Source organism: Schistocerca americana, chromosome 5 (assembly GCF_021461395.2).
Source record: "Schistocerca americana isolate TAMUIC-IGC-003095 chromosome 5, iqSchAmer2.1, whole genome shotgun sequence".
NCBI classification, from domain to species: domain Eukaryota; kingdom Metazoa; phylum Arthropoda; class Insecta; order Orthoptera; family Acrididae; genus Schistocerca; species Schistocerca americana.
Window position 1 is genome coordinate 282111423 of NC_060123.1, and position 26916 is coordinate 282138338.

Genomic DNA, 26916 nt, shown 5'->3' on the forward strand with positions numbered 1-26916 from the left:
CCATTGATAATATCTTTATAGAAAAGTCCAATGAACAAAATTATATTACAAAACCAATAGCCAATGGCCTCTCAGACCATGACATGCAGTTCCTTCTGTTAAATGTTAATACTGAACAGGATATAAAATCTGTTAAATCTGAGCTCAAGAGGGTAATCAGTAAGCCAAAAATTGATTATTTTAGGACACTCCTCAGAGACATTCACTGGACTGATGTTTACAGTGCTCATGGCATGAATGAAAAATATAACATTTTTGCTAATAAAGTGCTTACCTTATTTGAACACTGCTTTCCCCCAAAACTTACCAAGGTTAGAGGAAAATCTACAAAGAAGCCATGGATTACTCGAGGAATAAGGGTATCTTGTAAAACAAAAAGAAAACTGTATCTGTCAATCCGAAACATTTCCAATGTTGATGCTATAGCACATTATAAGAAATACTGCAAAATATTAAAGACTGTAATATGGATGTCAAAGCAAATATATTACAAGGAAAAGATAGTCATATCAGATAACAAAATAAAGACAATATGGGATATAGTGAAGGAGGAGACCGGTAGGACCAGACATGAAGAGGAACAAATAGCATTAAGAGTAAATGATACATTGGTGACAGATGTGTATAGTGTTGCAGAAGTTTTTAACAAACATTTTATAACTGTTACTGAAAAGATGGGGTTGTCAGGTTCGGTAGATGCTGCTATGGATTACCTTAGACCAGACATTTCAAGTAATTTCCATAATATGAATTTGACCCTCACTACCCCAACAGAAATAATGTCCATCATAAAATCTTTAAAATCAAAAACATCTAGTGGGTATGATGAAATATCAACAAAGTTAATTAAAGAATGTGATTCTGAGCTAAGTAACATATTAAGCTATCTGTGTAACCAGTCGTTTATCAGTGGAATATTTCCTGAATGGCTGAAATATGCTGAAGTTAAACCACTGTTTAAGAAGGGAGATAAAGAAATAGCATCAAATTTCCATCCAATTTCACTGTTGCCAGCATTCTCAAAAATTTTCGAAAAAGTAATGTACAGTCATCTTTATAACCATCTTATCTCAAATAACATACTGTCAAAGTCACAGTTTGGATTTCTAAAAGGTTCTGATATTGAGAAGGCTATCTTCACTTACAGTGAAAATGTGCTTAATTCATTAGACAAAAAATTGCAGGCAACTGGTATATTTTGTGATCTGTCAAAGGCATTTGACTGTGTAAATCACAATATCCTTTTAAGTAAACTAGAATATTATAGTGTAACAGGAAATGCTGCAAAATGGTTCAAATCTTATATCTCTGGCAGGAAACAAAGGGTGTTATTAGGAAAGAGCTTGATACATGTTTATCAGGCATCATCCAACTGGGAACTAATTACATGTGGGGTCCCACAAGGTTCCATTTTGGGGCCCTTACTTTTTCTTGTGTATATCAATGACCTTTCATCAGTAACATTACCAGATGCCAAGTTTGTTTTGTTTGCCGATGATACAAACATTGCAATAAATAGCAAATCAAGTGTAGTCTTAGAAAGATCAGCCAATAAAATATTTGTGGACATTAATCACTGGTTCCTAGCCAATTCTTTGTCACTAAACTTTGAAAAAACACACTACATGCAGTTCAGAACTTGTAAGGGGTGTCCCAAGAGTATATGTCAAACATATGATGACAAGAAGATAGAAGAAGTGGACAGTGTTAAATTCTTGGGATTACAGCTTGATAATAAATTCAATTGGGAGGAGCACACCACAGAACTGCTGAAGCGTCTTAACAAATCTCTGTTTGCTATGCGAATTTTGTCAGACGTAGGGGATATAAAAATGAAAAAGCTGGCTTACTATGCTTACTTTCATTCCATAATGTCATATGGGATTATTTTTTGGGGTAATTCATCAAGCCAAGCTAAAGTTTTCCGGGCACAAAAACGTGCAGTAAGAATTATATGTGGTGTGAACTCAAGAACATCCTGCAGAAGCCTGTTTAGGGAACTAGGGATACTAACTACAGCTTCCCAGTATATTTATTCCTTAATGAAATTTGTCATTAAAAATATATCACTTTTTCAATCCAACAGCTCAATTCATGGAATCAATACTAGAAATAAGAATAATCTTCACAAGAATTTAAAGTCACTTAGTCTTGTACAAAAAGGTGTGCATTATTCAGGAACACACATTTTCAATAACTTGCCAGCAGCCATAAAAAGCTTAACAACCAATGAAATTCAGTTTAAGAGAAGCCTAAAGGATTTATTGGTGGCCAACTCCTTCTACTCCATTGATGAATTTCTTAGTAAAACCAACTGATTTGTATATAAGTACAACATAACTTCTGCACAATTTCAGTGCAGTAATGTGTTTACTGAAAATTTGTGTGTGTGTGTGTATGTGTGTGTGTGTGTGTGTGTGTGTGTGTGTGTGTGTGTGTAAGTATAATCTAACTTCTGCACCATTTCAGTGCAGTAATGTGTTCATTGTAAATAAGTATTACAGTAGTTGTATTACATGTTTATTACCTTATAAATAAATAAAAAACGTTTTTTATTTTAAATTCAGTGCATTAGTATTTGTAAAATGACTCTTAGTGTTCATTAAAAATGACGATCATTCCACTTGGGACCTGTGGAATGGTACATTAGTTTATTTGTTTTAGTTGTAAATATTTGTCATGTATTGTTGTTTTTCTGACATGTTCCACATCCAGGAGGACCTCCTCACTACGGATCAATTGGAATGAAAGTAAATCTATGCTCTATCTATGCTCATGGCAAGAACTAAAAAACTGAAATATTCTGAGTAGTGGTCAAATGATACTCTCTTCAAAACTTCAATTATTGGTGAAATAATACTTCATGACAGATATTTATTGATACTACAAATGCTGCATTTTTGCAGTAACAACATTCATGTTCAGAATGGAAGGGTGAGCAAACTAATACCAGATGTTTCGTAACTGAAAGGGAAGTTCAGAACACCAATCACTCCATTTCAGAAAAGATGTATTGACAAAAGTCACCTTTTGTTCAAGGGTACCCTTGGATTTCAAATGTATATATATCAACTTTTTGAAATGGGATTCTGTGTGATGTTATCTAGTTTTAGGAACTTCAAGAATAAAGAATATTCAAAGTATGCTTACTATTTAACATCCCTATCCATTGGGCAAATCACTATCAACAGTATCACACACCCTCACTCCATGAGATGTTGCAGAGAGGTTTGGAATTTAATCTATGAGAATATGGACTGACTTCACAAAATTTGGTTACCAGCAACCATAATGTGTGAATGTAGTATGAAGTAACTGGTAATGTGCAGATTAAGAGTCTTTTGTAATACACTTTTCATATTATGTTATTCTTGTTTATTTCAGGTGAATAAGAACAGCACATATATAAATCTTGCTGCTGTTTCATTGGATTCATGTGGAAGCCCTGTGAAGGCTGCTCAAGATATAGCAGATCTCTTAACCCTTCACACGTCTCTGAACAGAAATGGAGCTTCCCAGAACAGTGCAGTTGCTTTTATTGTTGGCGGAGGGACAAATTTAGTATCAGCTGTAATGGATTCAGTAAATTACTTGAAGATTCCAGTGTTTGCTTCAGAGGCCAGGGGCCCACTGCCTCACAGAAAGAAATATGCTCCATATCCACTCCAGCTGGCACCAACCAGCAAAGCTTATGCAGCAGCTGTGCTAGCACTTCTTCAAAATTTGGGTTGGAGTTGCTTTTCTGTTATATACCTACAGGATGGAATAGAATATGAAGACAGTTACAGGCTATTTGTAGACTATGCATCAGTTTATGAAAATGGATTGAATATGACCATCAGTCTTCCAGTTCCACTTCAGTACACTGCTGGAATAATTAGAGAATACCTTAAGGAAATTGCAACAGTCCATACAAGTGGAAACAAGATAGTTGTGCTGCTGCTCCCCAATGAAGTGGTGGAGCTACTTTTACGAGTTTTGCAGGCAATGGAAGATGAGAGTCAGATAGCTGTTGGAGCTCTCACATTCATAGTGCTGGGAGCAGAGAAAGCATTGAACACTTACAGGTAGAACTATATCTTAAAATATTCTGTTATGAAGTGTTTTTACCTTTTAATGCTGCTCTTTTCCTTATGTTCTAGCTTTCAGAAATAGTTAGTCCCTGTCTCCTTATGTCTCCATTAAAGAGATAGTAGATTGAATCCCCATAGATTCGTCTAATTTCTGTAACTTCCAAATGATGTATGAAAAAGTCCAAATGTAACAACTTTTATTGTATCTAATTTTTTACTTAAATGTTTTATGTTTCAAAGTGAACTATACTGATATTAATAATGTATCTCTGGGTAGGATTTTCAGGACTTAATTCATACATGTACAATGACTGTCATACCATGATTCAGCTTTAAATTGTGTGGTTTAATTATGAAAACTGAAGAAAGAAATACTGTGGGAATACCAGACTCACAGTATTCAACCTAACTGAATGTTGTCATAATATCTACAGTTTTTGCCATACAGGTTTATAGTGTCCACTTTGTTGGAATAGATCAATATTCATACTCTGAAAACCACTATAAAGTGCATGCCAGAATGTTTTTCCCATTGCATCATATCATGGTTAAGGTTTCGTCAGAACAACTGCCTAAATGCCTCTTTACATACTGTAAGTAATGTAATTTTCACAATCCTTATGAGAAGAATACACAGTGGGCTGTACATCCAATATCCTATGTCAGTCTTATACGATATAGGTCTCACATGTTTAAGTAGCATTGTAGCTAATTCACAGGATAAAATTAAAACCATATGGTCAGTTATGAAGAAAGTGTCTGGTCAGCAGCACAATGCCGATGATATTAAGTCAGTTCACAGTAAAAATATTTATGTTACTGATAAAACAAATGTAGGTACAGTATTTAACAGTTATTTTCTGAGCATTTCTGGTGAATTAAATAAAAATTTAGTTTCTACAGAGAATTATATAACTTTCTTGGCAAAAGCCTTGCTGAGATCGATGTTTGAAATACTACTGTGTGATACAGACAAGAGGGAGATGGAGTCAATGATTAAATCACTGAAGACTAAGGACTCTCATCAATATGGTGAAGTGCCTAGCAGAATATTAAAGTACTGTGCTGCACATGTTAACCCTGTATTTAGCCTTATTTGTAATTTTTCCTTTAGGAATGGTTAGTTTCCTGAATAATTGAAGTAGTCAGTGGTACAGTTGCTTTATAAAAAGGGAGAAAGGGATAATGTAGACAATTTTAGATCTAGTTATATGCCATCAGTGTTTGCTAAAGTTATTGAAAAGTCTGTGTATGTAAGGATAATTGATCATTTCATATCACGTAATTTGCTATCAAATGTACAGTTCGGCTTCAGAAGACGTTTAACAACTGAAAATTCTATATTCTCTTTTCTCTGTGAGGTACTGGATGGGTTAATCAAAAGGTTTCAAATGCTAGGCATATTTTTTTATTTAACTAAGGTGTTTGATTGTGTTGATCACAAAATATTGCTCCAGAAGTTGGACCATTACGGAATACGGGGAGCAGCTCACAGTCTACTTTGCTTATGTTGTATAGTATTATATTTTTAGGTAACTCTTCCCATTCTAAAAGGATATTTTTGCCCCAGAAAACGGGCAGTTCAGGCAATAAGTGATGTAAGTTCATGAACCTGATGTTGACCTCTGTTCACAAGTCTGGCTATTTTGACATTGGCCCCTCAGTATATATATTCCTTACTGTCATTTCTTGTTAACAATGTTAGCTTATTCCCAAGAATAAGCAGCTTTCATCAGTTAATACTGAGCAGAAATCAAGCCTACTTTTGGATTGGACGTCCTTAACTCTGTGTAGAAAGGTGTGCAGTATACTGCTGCATCCATTTTCAATAAGCTGCCACTCAAATTCAAAAATCTTAGCAGTAATCCACACACTTTCAAATTGAAAATGAAGAGTTTCCTCATGGATCACTCCTTTTATTCTGTTGAGGAGTTCCTTGAAAAATTAAGCTGATTCTTGTTGTATTGTTGATTGTGTTTACTTAAATTTATGTCCTGACTTTTGTCAGATTCATAAACATTTTATTTTTATCTGTTATTAATTTTATTTGCAATTTCATGTATTGACATGTTCCATGAACTTGGAGATTTGCTCCTCACTTTGGTGCTATGGAACTTAACTTGCAAATAAAAAAATAAAATCATACAAGTGTATTGTAAGAAAGCGACAGCGTAGGCTGATAGCGTTTTTCCAGTATGTTACCAATGAACAGAAGTCCGCCATCTGCATTAGTTATGATTGGACCTGTGTGTCCATTCCATTTCATATCCTACACATCATTACTCCTGAGCATTTGTATGACTTTAGTGATACCAGTTGAGACTCCCTGATATTGTAGTCATAGAATACTATATTCTTGTGTTTTGTTACGTGCAAAATTCTACATTTATGAAGATTTAAAGCAAGTTCTGAATCATCACATCACTTTGCAATCTAATTGAGATCTGACTGGATATTTTTGCAGCATACTTCAGATATTATTTCATTATATGTACTGTATCATCAGGAAAAAGTCTGAGGTTACTATTCATATTGCCTGCCAGATCATTAATATACAACATGAACAACAAGGATTCCAATATTCTTCCCTTGCGCATACCTAAAACTGCGTCTACTTTTCTAAATAACTCTCCATCACTATCAGCTAACCCTGAATCATGTCATACATTTTGTCTGATGCCCCATATGATCATACTTTCATTTATAAATGTTGGTGTGGTATTTAGTCAAGTATGTTATGGAAGTCAATAAGTACTATATCTACCTGCTTGTCTTGATCCATAGTATTCAGGATGTCTTATGAGAAAAGCACAAGTTGTATTTAGCATCACTGATGTTTTCAGAATCTGTGCTGGTTAGCATGGAGAGATCATTCTGCTTGAGTTACCTCATTATGTTTGAGCTCAGAATGTATATGAAGATCCTGTAACAGAAGGATGTTAATAGTGATGGGTCACTTCTGCTATGCTTCTTACAGATGCTGTGTTTTCTTACAACCACTCGATATAGTTATTTGTTCCAGGGGACTACAGTATCATATTTAAAAGAGGGCATAACACTATTGCAGATTCTGTATAGAATCTAATGGAGAACCTATAAAGCCCAGAAGTCTTGTCATTTTTGTGATCTCAGCTGTTTCTCAAAAGCACTGACATGAATTAAACTGGGTCAGTCAGTACTCCTGGACATTTATTAGAATTGGAAAAATTGAAAATGGAATTTGCCATTTCTGCTTTTGTTTGCTAACATCAATTTGAGTTCCTGCCTCATCCATGAGTGTTGGACACTATCTTTGATGCCACTAATAGCCTTTATATTTGACCAAAATGTCTTTGGATTTTATGAGATGACTTTTGATAAGATTCTATTCTGGTATTCTTTGAGGGCTTTGTGCATTGCCCTTCACACAGCCAAAAGTGTTTCTTCTGGCATGTCTCTCTCTATAGACCTAGGCCTTGTTTCACACTTTGTAGTAGTTGGTGTTTCTGTGAAAGTTTCTTCAGAGGGACTGTATGCCATACAGGGTAAACTTGAACTACAGTTCCTTGCTCATGTCCAGAGCTAAAGGTTTCAAGATCATTCTTGAGATATGACGCTACCACCCTCAATCTACTTTGCTGAAGGTATAAACATTTATACTTGTTTTGAGTGCCCTTTGGTGTTTATTGTTGCTACAGCTGCCTCTTGGTCACCAATACCAGTTTCAGAGTAGGTGCGTATCCCATTGTTGGTTGTTATATGTCTCTTCCAATGATAACAGCATGATTGGCAACATATGTATTGGCAAGTTTTTGGTTACATCTGGAGGTGAGTCTGTTGATCAGTTGAAGAATCCTATTAAAATTCAGTGCCTCTCCTTGAGACAGTCTTTCCCACATGGTCACACACACATCTTCAGTTTCTGTCACAGCGGACTTGAGTTTTTTTGTCCTCTGTGCCAAATACCCCATCTTCATTTCTCATAAGCTTACCCTTTCAATATCCATTCACGTTTACCCTAAAATGCTCACTGCTGTCAATTTAGGGTTTTAGCCAGCTTTCTGTACCTAGTACCATGCGAGTTCCACTGTTTTTTAAAGAGTGCTTCAAATTCTGGGACCTTGTTGAGAATGCCTCAGCAACTGATCCTTAGGACTTTAATATCATCATCTGTGGGCAGCATTTCTTTGAACCTTACACTAATATTTTGGAGTCTCCTAAAGCCCTCATTATCTGAACTAGATGGAGAAACACGTAACCTAAGAAACCCTTGTGTACATCCTACACACTGATAGCTACCTTGATAGCGACATCAGATGTGCTGTGCACTCCTGAGCCATTCAGGGATACCCACATACATAGAGAGGAATGAACATAGTAAGAAAATTAGAGAAATCAAAGATGACATGGAAATTTTTAGCTGTTCATTATTCGCAGGTGCTTTACAGGTGTGAACCAGTAGAAAAATAGCATAAAAGTTTTTCTATGAACTAACTCTCTGCCAAACATAAGATGTGAACTGCAAAGCACTCAGGGGGATGTCGCTGGAGATGTAGGTGTTGAATGGAGACACCATGCATATACAATGAAGCACCAAATTAACTAATATAGGCATGTGTATTCAAATACAGAGATATGTAATCGGGCAGAATACAGCACTGAGGTTTGTAACACCTATGTAAGACAACAAGAGTCTGGGGCAGTTGTTAGATTGGTTACTGCTGCTACAATGGCAGGTTATTAACCCTTTGACTGCCATGTGTAACACTGGTGATTGCACCTTGTGTGCTACATTGTTGTGGTGCTTGCTGTGCGCTGGGTGCTGAATGCTTCTGGCGTGCTTGCCATGCGCAGTGCTTCCAACACACTCATTGTTTTTTGGCTTTCTGTTTTGTTCTCTTCTTTGGACTGGCTTTGGAAAAACTTGTGGTATTTATTTACAATATTTACACTTCATTTTCATGTGAGGTGTGTTTTTATTATGATGCATTTTTACAATAGTGACATACTTCTATGTTCTTTCAAAACAAGGTTTAACAGTTTTTTATTGCTGAAATGTTTGTGAGAAGTTTTGAAGCACAGATAAGCATAAAGAGTTACATTGCATTCCTTACAGCACAACTTAGTTTTTTTTTCCTAATGCCATTTCAAGCACAGACTATTCGTGTCTTGCACTTTTCACTCTGATCTGGTAACTGTGTTGACATGTTTAGTCTTGTAGGGTACACTCTACATTTGGCACCACCTGCTCTCTTGTGATCAACATAAAAAGTTGCAAAACTGTCTCTAATCACTTTGAGATGAAAGTTTTAGTACTTCATATTTGTCCCATATTTACAGTATAAGCAAAAGGCACTGAACATTGGCGTGTCCAAAGTATGGAAAAACAATTTCCTGTACCACAGACAACTTTTTTTTACTTTCCATTGTTTTTATGTGCATGTCGCTTCAGTTGAATAGTCCCATTGGTTTATTGTAATCTATTACCACATTCAGTTTCATTTTCAGATCACCATTCTTCTGATCTCTTTTTTGAAGTCAGATGCATTTCAGCTTTGTGGTATGTTGATGGCATCCAAACTTCCTTCTTGTCCTGCCACTTCAGAGTGATTAGCTTTCCTGGTTCTGAAGATCTGAAAGTTATTTCTCCTTTCTTCAGTTTCTCCTCCATTACTGGCATTTCCTTCCGTGTTTGCCTAACTGTACCACATGCATTTGTCGCTCTATCACACAACCAGCAAAGTAGATCTGGGCTGGTATACCAGTTGTCGACAAACAGCATATATTCTTTCTCCATGTGGAGTAATGTGGCTACTGTTCAAAAATGGTTCAAATGGCTCTGAGCACTATGGGACTCAACTGCTGTGGTCATCAGTCCCCTAAAACTTAGAACTACTTAAACCTAACTAACCTAAGGACATCACACACATCCATGCCCGAGGCAGAATTCGAACCTGCGACCAGAGCAGCAGCGCGACTCCGGACTGGAGCGCCTAGAACCGCAAGGCCACTGCGGCTGGCAGGCTACTGTATTTTCAGACACTCCCATACCATGATTATCAATGTCTGTCTGTGCGCCATCAGAAACAATAAAATCCAATATATACTTTGTCTCACAATTGCAGCTCATAAAAATTTTAATTCCATACCTACTTCTCTTTGCTGGAATATATGCTTTACTTTCAGACGGCCTTTGAACAGCATCAGAGATTCATCTATACAGAGTTTCTCATAAGGATAGAAAGTTTCCTTGAACACTTTCTGAAAATGTTCTACAATAGGCTGATGTTTGGATAAGTAATCCCCATTTGGGGCAAAGTATTGTTGTGGAAATGCAGTAAATTCAACAGCAAAAAACATTGGTCTCTGGAGATTACATTTGAAAAAAGGTGTGTTTTCAGCAAAGGATCTGTCGACCAATATTCACTCAGTTTTAACTTTTTCACTCTAGCCATCAGAAAGAAAGATGATATAAAAAACATACATTTCTGACACATTGGTGTCACTCCACTTGTGTAGCCTAGAATTTGTCTCTGGTTTGCAGTTGGCTGATCGATACATATAATAGTTATTTGTTTCCTGGCAAATCGTTTCAACTATGTCTGTGTTTACAGAAAGTCCAAAGAAACATAGGCAGCTCTCATTTTCATTTATGTGAGCTTTCATTCCTGAGGATTTGTCTAACTGATGCTTCTTTGGATTTATGTTTTCAAACTCCATTTGTTTTCTGTCATCCTCATGGGGCACTGTGCATCTTTGTTTGAAGATGATGAACATTGAATAGAAGTACCCAGCTGTGGACTTCCTTTTGATATTGTAGGCTTTGCACTGGTAATTACAGATGGAGGTGAATGAGAATCAACAGTGTCTGTAGATTGTAACAATTCATAAGAGAATCTCCTTCATCTGATTCACTGTCTACTGATGAGCACAGCAACTCTTCAGAGTCACTCTCCATCAACATTTGTATTAGCACTTTGGAAGTGAGTAGCTTTTTACATGCCATCACAATATGTAAATTCACTATGCAAACACAAGCAAATGATGGCGACTGATGTCTGTACCAGCAGATATCACAGTAGCATCATGTTTAGCAAACTCAAGTGGCAGACTCTGCAAGAGAGGCACTCTGCATCACGGTGTAGCTTGCTGTCCAGGTTCGAGAGGGTGCATTTCTGGATGAGGTATCGAATATATTGCTTCCCCGTACTTATATCTCCTGAGGAGCTCACAAATGTAAAATTAGATTTGAGCACGCACGGAGGCTTTCTGACAGTCGTTCTTCCCATGAACCATACGCGACTGGAACAGGAAAGGGAGGTAACGACAGTGGCACGTAAAGTGCCTTCCGCCACACGCCATTAGGTGGCTTGCAGAGTATAAATGTAGATGTAGATGTAGATGTAGATGTAGATCTGTTGTGTCTAAAGCAAATTACACATACAAGTGCTGTGAGGGTCCACCAAAATTGCTAACATCGACTTCAAATGTAGTTGTGTTCTACATATTGAAATACCATCTGTTGTGTTTAGAGTAAATGATAAAGCACGGCGATAGTCCACCAGTAGTGTTGCAAACAAACAGATGTCTTATTCAAGTGCAGCTAAACAATAGGTGAGTGAATGCCTCAGAACTTCTACAGATGTCAGCAGCAACTGCCGCAGTAGTTAGCTGCACCCACAGCATGGTGCACTCGGACGGCTGTAGCAGTCAGCCGTAGTCAAAGTGTTAAGATTTACATGAGTTTGAACATGGTGTTACAGTCAGCACATGAGCGAAGATAGCAAAGAAGTGGGGATTTTCACATATGACCATTTCACAAGTGTACTGCAAATATCAGTAATCCAGCAAAATATCAACTCTCAAACACTGCTGCAGCCGGAAAAAGATCCTGCAAGAATGGGACCAACGATGACTGAAGAGAATTATTCAGTGTGACAGAAGTGCAACCTTTCTGTAAATTGCTGCGGATTTCAATGCTGCACCATCAACAAGTGTCAGCTTGTGAACCTTTGAACAAAACATCATTGTTATGGGCTTTCAGAGCTGAAGGCCCACTTCTGTACCTTTGATGACTGCTTGACATAAAGTTTTATGCCTTGCCTTGGACTGTCAACACTGGCATTGGAGTGTTGATGACAGGGAACATGTTACCTGGTCAGACGAATCTCATTTCAAATTGTATAGAGCAGATGGACGTGTACGGGTATGGAGACAACCTCATGAATCCATGAACGGGACTTTCCAAGCTGATGGAGGCTCTGTAATGGTGTGGAGCATGTGCAGTTGGAGTGATATGGGACCCCCGATAAGTCTAGATGCAACTCTGACAGGTGACATGTACATAAGCATCCAGTCTGATCACCTGCATCCATTCATGTCCATTGTGCATTCCAACAGACTTGGTCAATTCCAGCAGGACAATGCGACACCCCATACATCCAGAATTGCTACAGAGTGGCTCCAGTAACACTCTTCTGAGTTTAAACACTTCTGTTTCCACCAAACTCCCCAGAGATGAACATTATTGAGCATATCTGGGATGCCTTGCAATGTACTGTTCAGAAGAGGTCTGTATCCTCTCACAGTCTTATGGATTTATGGACAGCCCTGGGGGATTCATGCTGTAAATTCCATCCAGCACAACTGCAGACATTAGTCGAGTCTATGCTATGTTGTGTTGTGGCAGTTCTGCATGCTCACACGGGCCCTACACAATATTAGGCAGGTGTACCAGTTTATTTGGCTGTTCCATGCACAATGAGAACAGACGGTAATCCTTCCTATTACTTGCCACAATGTCTCTCATTGTTCATTACATGTCTGACTGCCAGTAACAGTTAACAGACTCTAACATACTCTCCCCATTTTTTGTTTGTCTCCCTTGATAAGAGACACAGTATGCTTCCAACAGGTGAAGTGTGTTGCACTGCCTCAGTTTCAGTTTTAAAAAGAACTTCAGACTATTGGTTAGGGTGATGAGTCCTCCCTAGTCCCTGCCTCAGTTGCACACGGCCTTCAGAGCTGCGACTGACATTCTGTATTCATTGGAGAGGTGACACATCCACAGGAGAGGAATCTGGTAAGTAACTTTCTGTAGTTTCCGAATAAACCCATTCAAAGCAAATTCTAGTCACTTAACAGCAGTCAGGATGATGTCCAACTGCTTATGAACAGCAATGAACTCAAACTGTCCCCAATAACAGTGTTCACAGTAGGAATGCACTGAGACTGGTCCAATACTGTTTTGAACAGTAAACAGGTAACTTTAAATTAATCTAGCTAGTTCTCTTTCCATTTCAGTATCTGTTACACTAGGTGGATTTAAAGTTCTCTTTAAGAACTAAAGCGGTAATAGCAAAGAAAGTGGTTTGTCTTCCTACAACGGAAAAACCTGGGATAAACATTCACCAGCTGCATGAAGCTTAATTCAACTCTGTGTTATGCACTTTTGTTTTGTCAATATTATACTCACTATCACAACCATAAAACAAACCCAAAGAATCAGAAATTTACAACAAATATATGAAATGTACACTACTGTTGGAGAATGTAATTGGAACATGGTATGATACTTTTAAAATTATCAGGACAAAATATTTTGCTATGGCAGTTGCTTTTGTATGAGCTATTTAACCAGAACTTTTTAATAGAGCTTTTCATGTAAAAAGATCTTGCAACTATTAAGTTTCTTCTGCTGATCTACCTTGTTCTTACTACTAACAAGTGCAGCACTCTGCTTCCAACTGGGACCACATTTACATTTGCAATTTTGGCAGACACATAAATAACTATGAAACACTAAAATACCTTGTTATATACATAACAATTTAAATATGTTGAATATAACATAGCATTATAAACTGTGCCACATTTTTGAGGGTAGAATTTTAATTTTAGTTGAAGTTACAAGTGCTATTTTTTTCCAAGCTTCAGTATGTTCAGAAAACACATGCGAATTTATGAATGTTTTTATTGACAGATATTTCATACAGATATTGACCCCTGTTCAACAAATCATCATTGCAGCTGAGACATCAAAACTATAAAGTTAGAGTGTGAAGTGTGGTCTGTTCACTGTTGCATGGCTTAAATAATACACTTTCTTTAAGCAGTTTTCTTTATACTTCATTCAGCTCTCCAATTTAAAGTGTATCTTGCATGAGTTACATAAAAGTCAATCCCAAAATTTCCTTAATTCATGTTTATCTAAACCAATTGCACCACTTACTTCATGAAAAACAGAGAGATAAAACAATGTGATTAACTGGACATAGGAAGTGTCTGAAAGCATTCAAAGTTTTGAATGCTAACTCTCATGAATGAGGAAATTCGTATATTAATTAGGTTTATGTTAAGTAAGGATTGTTATGAGCTGATTGATGGCTAAACTTACCATAATTTGAGCATGTGCTATCCACATTGTAATTCATTACATGATTATGTAACCAGCACTGTAAGACAGTTGAGTTTTAAATGTGGAAACAACAGAGATTAAGCACAGAAAGGTGGTAGATAATATTTACTTCTGGTAACTGATAACTGTCCCTTATTGAACAAGATATTTACTGTTAATATCAGGTATAAAAGAATATATAAGAAAGATAACATTGATTTATATTATAATCATATTTGTAGTCCCAATTTCAGGGGCATTTATTTTACTATTTCAAATACTTTCTGTTGCAGTGAACAGGCTCTCGGAACTCTTGTCATAAGACCTGCAGCATCACATGTCTTGGAATTTGAAACTTACTTCAGACATCATAATCTTAGCACAAATACACATAACCCCTGGTTTGCTCAATTCTGGTCAACAGTATTTCACTGTAGGGGTGCAAACTGCCACAATAAACTATATAAAGACCTTCAGAGTTATCATTTTAAAGCGGTGAGTTGTTTTATTGTTTTATGGTTAAAATATTTTTTTAATATACAAGCCTGATTTTTTAAAGTATGACATTCTTTTTTCAATAATTTGGGAGTAAAGGGCACCACTTACATAGCTTTTGGTGAATTTTCTCCCATCTGCTTCACCTGGTCCTTCTCAGCCCAACGGGTCACCTTCCTGGATGTTAGTTCCATATCTCTGATGGGCCCACCCACACCTCTGTCTATATCAAGTCCACTAACCATGAAGAGTAGCTGCATCTTGACTGCTGTCACCACTTCTACACAAAATAACTGCTCCAGTTTAGCCTCAACAACCATGGTTGGCATATCTGCAGTGAGTATAATTCCCTTGGCCAGTATGCTAAAGGTCTCACAAAGGCTTTCATATACGGGCACTTTCCCTCAAACCTTCTGCAAAAACAGACTATCCATACCACAACCCCAAACACCCCCAATCATCCCACCAAACCTAAGAAGCAGCTGCAGAGAAGTGGCCCCCTCATCACTCAATATCATCCCAGACTGGACCACCTAAAATATGTCCTTCACCAAGGCTATGACTATCTATCAACATGCCTGGAAATATAAGGAACATCCTACTCATGATCCTTCTCACCCCAAGGTGATACTCCACTACCCAATCAACCTACACAGCATCCTGGCCCATCGCTATGCCACTCACACTCCTAACATGTTGCCACAGTGGTGATATCCCTGTGGAAGACCCAGATCCATGAAGTGTCTGATTCACACACCAGCACATCTTGCTGTAGTTCTGTAACAAGTTCACACTATCCGTTCAGAGACAGGGTGACCTGTGAAAGTAACCATGTCATATTCCAGCTCTTCTGCAATTTCTGCATAGCGGTTTAGAGTTGACCATCCTGCAGTGTAATGTGCTACCAAGCAGAACATGCTGAAGTTCACTGGCTGCTTTACAACTTGTGTGATCTGGACATCTCCCCCTCCCCACATTGATTTCTGTGGTTATTTCATGCAGTGTTGCTTGTCTGTTACCAATGACAACTCTACGCAAATGCTGCATTAAGTGAAGGCCATCACCCACTGCATGTCTGTGGTGAGATAATGCCTGAAATTTGGTGTTTTTGGCTCACTCCTGACACAGTGGATCTTGGAATATTGAATTGCCTAACAATTACCAAAATGGAATTTCTCGTGCATCTAGCTCCAAATAGCATTTGCATCGTGTGGCTATGTTCAGCTAGGAAACCTCTCACATGAAGCACCTGAGTAAAAATGACATATCTGCCAATGCACTGCCCTTTTGTACCTTATGTGCATGTTATTACTGCCGTCTGCATATAAGCATTTCACTATCTCATGACTTTTGTCAACTCACTGTACATCCCCAGATGTCTCAAATTGAAAAGCACTGCTAGCAGAAGAAAGATATCTGACTTTGTAATGTTCATCAGCATGCAAACTTCCCTAGTCACAAATATGCAACATATTAATAGCACATAATGTACTGCAGAAAAATGAGGTTTTCAGTGGGCTTTACACATGGTAATGACAGCACAGCTGCTTCCATCTTGTATCTTATGGTTTTCAATTTTTTTCAAGGAAAATGGCATGGTATGGTAATCCACATTACTTCCCACAGTGTTTGAACATTTTGTCACCACAATAGTTAGTTCTTTCTTATTGTTCATGAAATATAACAACAGAATACTTACCAACACCAAAACATAATAAAATATAGTTTAATTAATTAATTCATGTATTGTAATATAAATTAGGGGGAATTTGTTGTCAGATGACATTAAACTTTGAGCAGTTATATGCAAGTGTAAATGTACTGAACATGTTCTGGTATGTACATGCTCTGCTCGCTTTTGTTGAGTATATTCTTCATGTCAGTCAGAAATATCACCTTGTATAAACACAATAAAAATAAAATAGGAAATAACACCATAGTCAAAACGCAAATTATTATAAGTAAATAACACTCTACTAACAATGCAAATTAAATTTAGCTAGTATTGGTCTTTAAAAATCACTTCAGTGACAGATAAAAATTTCAATAAACTGATTTTTATTACAGAGCACTTCAGTAGCCAATACCATCAACTCTGTCCTTTCCATTGCTCATGCCCTTGGAGCAGTGGCAAGAGAGCTGTGTCCAGGTATGTAATCTGCTGTTCCTCCACCTTAAATTTTTTTAAAGTTAAAGACATAAGTCTATCACTTACATAAACCAAATAAATTAATAGAAAATGAGAAATCTCACACTTAAGTCAGCACAAACATTACTGAAAGGAGGAAAAATAGAAAATCTCAATTACCATAGCTCAGTTTTGCTATGATGTCTTCAGTTTTGCAATTACAGTTCACTTTCTCGGTGACATATATGACAGCATACTGACAATTTACATGATACAGTATCTTAAGCTGCCTTATTATTGACATTATTATTACAATGATGTATATTTAACTGTGTTCACTCTCTCTCTGCCAAACACACACATACACATTTTAAAGGTGGGTTGTAAAATGGTTAACAAGCAATCCATTCTACAGTTTAAGAAAATTCGTGGGTACTAATAGTGTAGAAATTGAGTTTTAGGAATAGCATTACAATTCTGTACAACAGGTTAATACAGGATAAATTATTTGTACATGCAATGTGAACAGTAATTAATATAGTGATTGCTGTTGTATACCAATACAAAGTCCATTCCATACATGTGGTCAATGGCTGATAAAGAATCTGAACCTAAAGAACACAGAATTTAAATAAAGAAACATTGCAAAGTGCCACTTTTGGCACCTTATCAAAAACATTTGTGCTAGAGAAGCTCAAATATCATGGTTTCAGAGATCACATTGGTAAATGGTTTTCATCCTACCAAATTAAAAGGATCCAGGGGAGAAACCAGCATGGAATAATGACAATATTATGAAAAGGATAGATTGCTATGCACCACATAGTGGAGATGCTGAGTCACAGATAGGTACAACAAAAAGACTACTGAATAAGTAAGCTTTTGGCCAAAAGGCCTTCTTCTAAAATAGCCAACACATCCACACACTCACACATACACACACACACACACACACACACACACACACACACACACACACACATTCATGCAAACACAATTCATACACACATGACCATTGTGACTCACTTCCAGAGCCAGATAGCGAGCAATTGTGCACAATGGGAGAAGCAATGTGAGTGGTGGAGGTAAGGAATAGGCAAAGGTGGGGAAGGGGAGGGATACCAGGGTAGGGGTGGCGAGCGTACAGGAACATGGTGGGGAAATGGTAGGGCAGCTAGATGCAGTCAGGTGGTTAGATGATGAGGGGAGGGGGAGGTGAGAAGGAGGTGGAAAAGGAGGGAAATAAAGAGATTGTGGGTGGTTTACTGGAATAGAAGGCTGTGTAGTGCTGGATATGGAGCAGGGATGGTTATAGGTGGGTGAGGAACAGTGACTAACTAAGGTTGAGGCCATGGGAGTTACAGGAATTTAGGATAGGCTGCTGGGAGAGTTCCCAACTGACAATTGAGAAAAGCTGGTGTTGTTAGGAAGGATTCAGCTGGCACAGGCTGTGAAGCAGTCATTGAAGTGAAAAACATACTGTTAGCAGTGGGAAGGTGGTTCAGTTGTCTCTTGGCCATAGTTTGTTGTGGTTATTCATGCAGGCAGACAGCTTGTTGGTTGTCATGCCCATGTAGAAAACAGCACAGTGATTGCAGCTTAGCTTGTAGATCACACGACTGCTTTCACAGGTAGTCCACCTTTGATGGGATAGGTGATTCTTGTGACTGGAGTGGAGTAGGTGGTAATGGGAGTATGTATCACACAGGTCTTGCATCTAGGTCTGTTGCAGGGGTATGAGCCAGGGGCAAGGGGTTGGGAACAGGGGTGGAATAGAGATGGACAAAGATACCGTGTAGGTTCAGTGGGTGGAGGGATACCACTGTGGAAGGGGTGGAAGGGATAGTTGGTTGGATGTTCCTCATTTCAGGGATGACAAGAGATAGTCAAAACCCTGGCAATGAATGTGATACTGAGGGGAATGTTCCTCTGTAGCTGGTTGTTTGTACTTTGTGAGGTGGTGGATGACTGGAGAGATAAGGCATGGGAGATCTGTTTCTGTAGAAGGTTGGGAAGGTAATTTCGGTCTGTGAAGGCCTCAGTGAGACCTTCGATATTTGCAGAGGCACTGTTAATCACTACAGATGCAACAGCCAAGGCTCACTAGGCTGTTTGATAGGAGCTTCTAGGTATGGAATGGGTGGCAGCTGTCAGAGTGGAAGCACTGCTGGTGATTGGCAGGTTTGATATGGATGGTTGTACTGCTGTAGCCATCTTTGAAATGGAGGTCAGTATCAGGGAAGGTGGCTTGTTGGGTTGAGTAGGATGAGATGAAGTGAATGGGGGAGAAGGTGTTGAGGTTATGGAGGAATATGGATAGGATCTCCTCACACCCAGGTCACATCACCAAGATGTCACTAGTCAATCTGAACTAAGTGAAGGGTTAGGGATTCTGGGTGGTTAGAAAGGATTCATCTACATGGCCCATGAATAGGTTGGCATAGGATGGTTCCACGTGGGTGCCCACTGCCATAGGGCTGATGCCTTCAAAGGTGAAATAATTGTGGGTGAGGATATAGTTGGTCATTGTGACCAGGAAGAAGGTTGTAGGTTTGTAATCTGCCAGGATTTGGGAAATATAATGTTAAGTAGCGAAAGCCCATGAGCATTAGGGATGTTAGTGTAAAGAGAGGTGTTGTTCCCCTTCTTCATAGATATCCACTTGACATACATATCCACTCTACCTGCTTCCCATATTATTGAATTTTTGTTTATTTTTATCTTTGATCTCATTGCATTTTCACATTGATTTCAGTTCACTTTCACCTTTCACTATCAGCATGCTCCCTCAGGTTTCACCTTGTTTCCCCATACTTTGTCTGTTCCACCATTTTTGTGATTTTTCACACATATTTTTGTGAATACATATATAAATATTTTTATCCTCCATTATGGATGCTTGCTCCTTCCATTTGTGCCAGTACAGAAAAGTATCCTTTATCCTTAGCCAGAACCCAGTCCCACATACTTTACCTGCATTGTTGCCTGGCTCATAGAATTCCCCCGAATGGCCTTACTAGTAAATTACCCATCTCTGCCTGTAACTCCTCCTTCCACAGTGAACTAGAGCTGTTCACATTTTGCCATTTTTTAGTTCTCACAGAGCTATACCTAAAAAAACCATGTACATCAGGGCCAAATCTCTTTACAATACTTCCTCTCTATATGTAAAATTCTCCTGCTCTGCAATGCAAAATTCCTGGATCTCATCTCTTATTACGTAATTGTTGCCTCCAGGAACTAGAGTAGCAAGCACAACACCACATCAAAAAACTCTCCAATCTGTTCACCTCCTACTCCCACCTTGGAATACCACTATCTGACTCCTCTACAACAGCCTCCAAACCTCCCCCACATCCCCTCATAGCTGACATACCCTCTCTTGCAGACCTTCTACATTTACCACTCCCTCAGAAACTCCTTCCCACCATCACACAGAATCCAGAAACTAAAGAGACTCAAAACACAGTCATGAATCGTTTCTCCAAGAGCCTTAATCCCACACAAGTATCAGCCCTTTCAAAGGCATTACCTTTTTCCCCACTCCCAAATTCATTCATGCTGGACTTGTTAAAGACCTTCTCTCCATCTCCCAGTCCCTAGAGTGAAATCTCTTTTTTTTTTCACCAACACTACCAATCAGAAACCCAAAACTAATGTTAAACTCTGCCTGACTCAGTTCTGTGTTACACCCAACTGAGTTCCACACTCACTGCCCCTAGATCATCCTTTGTTAATATTCCAGAATTTCTTAACCTCAAGCCCTGCCTCTCCCCCACTCCCCAGATCCCTCAACATGCTGTCAGATTCATCTATCAACAAACCCTGCCACAGTGATCCCATTCCAGAAATTCAACAGCCGCTCCTCATATTCTTAGGCACATCCCAGAACCTCTACACTGAGTCTGTTTTTCTCCTCACCTCTACCGCTCCCTATGCTCCTGCCTTCAACATGCTTCCTAAAGTCCATAAACCTAACCACCCAGGATGCCCCACTGTGGCCAGTTACTGTGCACTCACAGAAAGAATCTCTGCTCTCGTAGATCAACACCTTCAGCCTGTTACCATCACCCTCCCCCCCCCCCCCCCCCACCCCCTCCTATACAGAAGACACTAACAATTTCCTCTACTGAATCTCCACAGTTCCAGTTCCTTTACCACATGGTGCCCTGCTTGTTGCTATTGATGCCAACTCTGTTTACAACCTAACTGCCATGACCTTGCCAATTTTGAACACTACCTTTCCCAATATCCCACTGATTACAAACTAACAGTCTCCTTCCTGGTCATCATGATGAACTATATCCTCACTCACAATCACTTCACATTTGAAGACATCATTGTATGGCAATGGGTTCCCGAGAGCATCACCGAAGTTAAGTGCTGTCAGGCATGGTCGGCACTTGGATGGGTGACCATCCAGGCCACCATGCGCTGTCGCCATTTTTCGGATTGCACTCAGCCTCGTGATGCCAATTGAGGAGCTACTCAACTGAATAGCAGCGGCTTTGGTGAAGAATACCATCATAATGGCCGGGAGAGCGGAGTGCTGACCCCACGCCCCTCGTGGCACTCGTGGCCTGGAGACGGAGTGTTTATTTTTCTATTTTTTTAATAAAAAAAAAGATTACAAATGTCCTGGTGTAAACAAAATGAACACTTAACATTTCTTCAAAAAATCTGCTGGTAGTCAAGTTGCATTGAGATCTACCAGAATTCTGAACACTAATACAGTGATTGTAAACACAAGCAGCACTGTATTTCACTGAGGCACAACCTGCGTGTCATATTCATTCAATGAACCACTAGTTAGATGCATGTAGTACTTAATATTTATTAGGATTTTGCACTACATTCAGTATCACATTAACTTTATTAGAAGTGCATATTTCTATTGCAGCTTAATTCAAAATCTGTATTCAAACATACTAGATAGAATTCAGATCTACGTACTTTGCTGACTGTTTTATTATTCAAATACTGGGATCCTTCAAGTGTTACCCTATTAGATATGCTCCATTAGAAGCAGCATTATCATATTAGAGAGTGGTTTTCTGAATTTCTATGTGTTCTCCCTATAGTTTTGACTGGGTGTGGTCCATTGCAGCATCCCACCTTCTAACATACTACTTTCTTCACTTTCAGCAGCTGTTGAACCTGACACCAGTTGAACCACTTTTAATTTTTCAAGGAATGGAACATAAGACTGCTTTTTCATTGCAGAAACAATACTCTCCGGACAGCACTGCTCAGCAATGCAGGATATTGACAGAGTGCGACATCGCCTATTTGAAGTTGCTCCACATATGGCCTTTGTTGGAGCTGGGCTAAATACAGTAGCATTTTCAAAGATGGGTGAAAATACACATGCTGAAACTGAGGTAAAATGCAAATTCAAGATTTGAGTAAGATATTTTACAAACAAACAACTAATGGAAATTCCATTATAAATGGTAACCAATGGTAACCATGTATATTACATTACACTTGGATGACATCTTTTCATTTTTGATTTGCTAACTAGGAAATATTTTCAGTTTCACTTTTATGATTTATAAGTTGATTCTGTAAATGAAATTACTTTTTATTTGGTGAATCAAATACAAATTACAGAAATAAATATGCCCAAATGGTGCTTCATGAGATATCAGTTATCAGTGGAAAATGTATCTACTCTCATAACAAATAAATCTTGTTGTTGTCATTGTTGTTGTTGTTGTGGTCTTCAGTCCAGAGACTGGTTTGATGCAGCTCTCCTTACTGCTCTATCCTGTGCAAGCTGCTTCATTTTCCAGCACCTAGTACAACCTACATCCTTCTGAATCTGTTTAGTGTATTCATCTCTTGGTCTCCCTCTATGATTTTTACCCTCCATGCTGTTCTCCAATACTAAATTAGTGATTCCCTGATGCCTCAGAACATGTCCTACAAACTGATCCCTTCTTCTAGTCAAGTTGTGCCACAAATTTCTCTTCTACCCAATTCTATTCAATACCTCCTCATTAGATATGTGGTCTACCCATCTAACCTTCAGCATTCTTCTGTAACACCACATTTCGAAAGCTTCTATTCTCTTCTTGTCTAAACTATTTATTGTCCATGTTTCACTTCCATACATGGCTACAATCCACACAAATACTTTCAGAAATGACTTCCTGACATTTAAATCTATACTCGATGTTAACAAATTTCTCTTCTTCTCTCTCTACTTTGACCATCATTAGTTATTTTGCTCCCCAAATAGCAAAACTCATTTACTACTTTAAGCGTCTCATTTCCTAATCTAATTCCCTTATCATCACTTGATTTAATTCAACTACATTCCTTTATCCTTGTTTTGCTTTTGTTGATGTACACCTTATATCCTCCTTTCAAGATAAATTTTTTACACTGAAATTGCGTGTTGCCAACTGATAGTATAGCCTTATATTCAGCTGGATCAAACAATGGAAAATCCAGGATGGACTGAATTCCACCAGTGCACACAGTCTTTTTACTTTTTTCTTCACACCTTTTCCACTACCCTTTCCCCCTCTCCACCTCATCCCTTTACCATTCCACAAGCAGCACTTACTGTCCACCACCCCTACCCTGCTATTCCTCCCCCTCCCTGCCCCAGCTTTCTCCTTAGCCCCACCACCTGGTTGCTTCTCCCAATATGCGCTGCTGCTCTCAGTCTGGCCTCAGCAGCCAGAGTGTGTGTGTGTGTGTGTGTGTGTGTGTGTGTGTGTGTGTGTGTGTATGCGCACTTTGTTGGAGTCTTTTTGTTGTACCTATCTGTGATTCAGCATCTCTTCTATATGGCGAGTAGCAACTATCCTTTTCATTGTATTTAGCTGGAGAAAATTCACTGAAAATCACAGTTACCTAGGCAGAATAATCAGTATTTTCTGCAGCAACTGAGAAAGGATGGTTCATGAAGTGCTTGTGTACCATACCACACTGTCTTCAGATCTCCCTACTTAGCCACTTTGGGAATTTCCAACCTTCTGTTGTATTTTGCTGCCACTATTAATAATATTACCAACCATTCTAGAATGTGGAATATACACAATTTATCATGGATGTCATGCCTAAAATCATAAATGAGCTACAAAGTAATTCAATGGTGTGGTTTTATTGTGACAATAGTATACCATCCAGCTGCTGTGTAAGGAAAATTACAACCAATAAAGGGCATTTTTATGTTACTGTAATGTTTTAAGAAATGTTCCCTACATTCCATGACATAATATTTGACATGGCTCTATGTTTGTTATGAAATATTGGTACAGGATGGTTTTCTCTATTCCGAAAAAATTTATTGTACTGTAACAGTGTATGTAAGTAATATTACTTGTGCTGCTTTAAACAGATACAACCTTATTCTTTACTGTATGTTATTTATTTATTAAGCCATCCATTGATATTGTACAGATGTTGCCAGTAGCTGTACAATACTATTAAATAGTTGTTAACATATTTATATACATTTACAATTACACATAAATAGACCTCTTAATTTCTATGTAATTTACATAGGTGATTCATGAAGTTTCATAAATTTTTATTAAGATACTAATTTCTGGTATAATAACAGTGTTCCTGCAAGGACCATTTAACAGTTTTTCTGAAAGAATCCTTGTTATTTATTTCTTTGATTTATTTGACAATTTATTAACCAGTTTTAAACCATGATACCATACATTGTTTTGGGTCTTTTGCTTATTTTTCTTGTCTAGATGAAGACAATGGCTTGTTATTGTTACACAGTTACAAACAGCACTGTTTCTGCTACGACTTTTCATATTTTTCTTGGTGTACTTAGTGGTCTGTAATATGAACTCATAAAGAACAATCACAAAATACAACATTTTAAATAATTTTTGCAGTGAGCCCACTTACTGCATTTTGTTATGATTCTCACTGCTTTCTTTTGAATTTTGAAAAATGTTTGTAGATTCTGAACATTATTTCCTCACAAAATTATCCTGTAGCTCAGGACTGAATGCACATAGCTAAAGTATACAGTTGCAGACAGGCACAATTAAAAGACACTCAGAAAAAGCTTTCATCCACAGTCTTCATCAGTAAAAGACACACACACACACACACACACACACACACACACACACACACACACACACACACACACTGTAGGGGGAGAGATGAACATTGACTTGTGGAGTGTGCAGGGACTAGACTGAAAACAGGTGCAGCATCAGGATGTTGTGGAGCATGGAGGGGAAAAAAAGGAGCAAAAAAGGAGGGGAGCAAAGAAATACAGGTGGATGCATTGGCAGAGGGCTGGAAGATGAGAATGATGAGAAGATGACAGGACAGAGGGGGTGGAAATTGTTGGGTGGAGGGTGTGGGGACAGTATGTTATCGTAGGTTGAGGCTGGGATAATTACTAGAGCGGAGAATGTGTTGTAAGGATAACTCCCATATGCACAGTTCAGAAAAGCTGGTGGTCGAGGTAAGAATCCAGATGGCTCAGATAGTGTAGCAGCCATTGAAATGAATTGTGTTATGTTCAGCTGCATGTTGTGCCACAGGGTGGTTACTTTGCACTTGGCCACAGTTTGGAGGTAGCTGTTCATCCTGGTGGACAGCTGGTTGGTAGTCATTTTATATTGGTATGACTACAAACCAGCTGTCCACCAGAATGGACATCCACCACCAAATTGTGGCCAAGAGCAAAGTATGAAACTTCCTGGCAGATTAAAACTGTGTGCCAGACCAAGACTCGAACTTGGGGCCTTTGCCTTTTGCAGGCAAGTGCTCTCTGGTAGATCACTTGCCCATGAAAGGCAAAGATCCCAAGTCTTGGTCCAGCACACAGTTTTAATCTGCCAGGAAGTTCCATATCAGCACACACTCTGCTGCAGAGTGAAAATCTCATTCTAAGACCAAAGTAGATCACCCCATGGCACAACATGCAGCTGAACATAACACACTTGATTTCAATGGCTCCTTCACTAGCTGAGTCATCTGGATCCTTCCCTCCACCACCAGCTTTTCAGAACTGTGCGGATGGGAATTATCCTTACAACGCATTCTGCACTCCCATAATTATCCCAGCCTCAACCTACAGTAACATACTGTCCCCACATTCTCCACCCAGCAGTTTCCACACCCTCTGTCCTATCCCCTCTTCCAGAATTTCATCTCCCACCTTGTTTTTTTGCAGCCCTCTGCCAATTCACCTGCCCATCTTTTCCTGACTCCTCTCCTTTCTTGCTCCTTTTTTCCCCACCTCCCTGCTCCACAACCTCTTGATGCTGCATCTGTTGGCAGTCTAGTCCCTGCACGCTCTGCCAAGTGTTCATCTTTCTTCCCAACCATACATTACTATTCCTTCTTCTTCACCCGCCTCCTCCAAACTACTGCTTGCATTCCATGTGATGTTGCATTCTGGCCCGGGATGTTGGAGTTGGTGGTTGTGTGTGCATGAGGTGTGCTTTTGTGTGTGTGTGTGTGTGTGTGTGTGTGTGTGTATGTGTGTGTGTGTGTGTGTTTTACTGACGAAAACTGTGACCAAAAGCTTTACATGAGTGTCTTTTAATGTGCCTGTCTGCAACTTGATGTGTCTTCTTTATGGTAAGTAGTAATATGTCTTTTCATACATTGCTGACATTCCTATCTGGAGTTTCCATTGTTTTATTTATAGAATACTGTTCTTAGACATGCTGCATTGCATACTGATGCAAGGACTCAAAGTGCATAGCATGTTGTAGATATGTTTTTTGACAATGTGACCAATGAGCATTCATAAGAATTTTTTGTTGGGTACAACATCTATGAAAGTGTAGTGTAGTTTTAAATTTGAAGAATTGTGTTTCCTGTTTGCTCTAGAGCACATA

The 26916-nt window shown here is 38.7% G+C and overlaps 1 protein-coding gene across 1 annotated transcript in view; it reads left to right on the plus strand.

The window, feature by feature from the left end:
* The window catches only part of LOC124615672, a 69899-nt gene that overhangs the window by 34818 nt on the left and 8165 nt on the right, over nt 1-26916 (plus strand). Inside the window, exons 8-11 of the mRNA XM_047143699.1 lie at nt 3385-4067; nt 14742-14943; nt 17011-17092; nt 22295-22452. Coding sequence (XP_046999655.1) covers nt 3385-4067; nt 14742-14943; nt 17011-17092; nt 22295-22452 — 1125 coding nt within the window. The remainder of the gene's footprint in view (nt 1-3384; nt 4068-14741; nt 14944-17010; nt 17093-22294; nt 22453-26916) is intronic.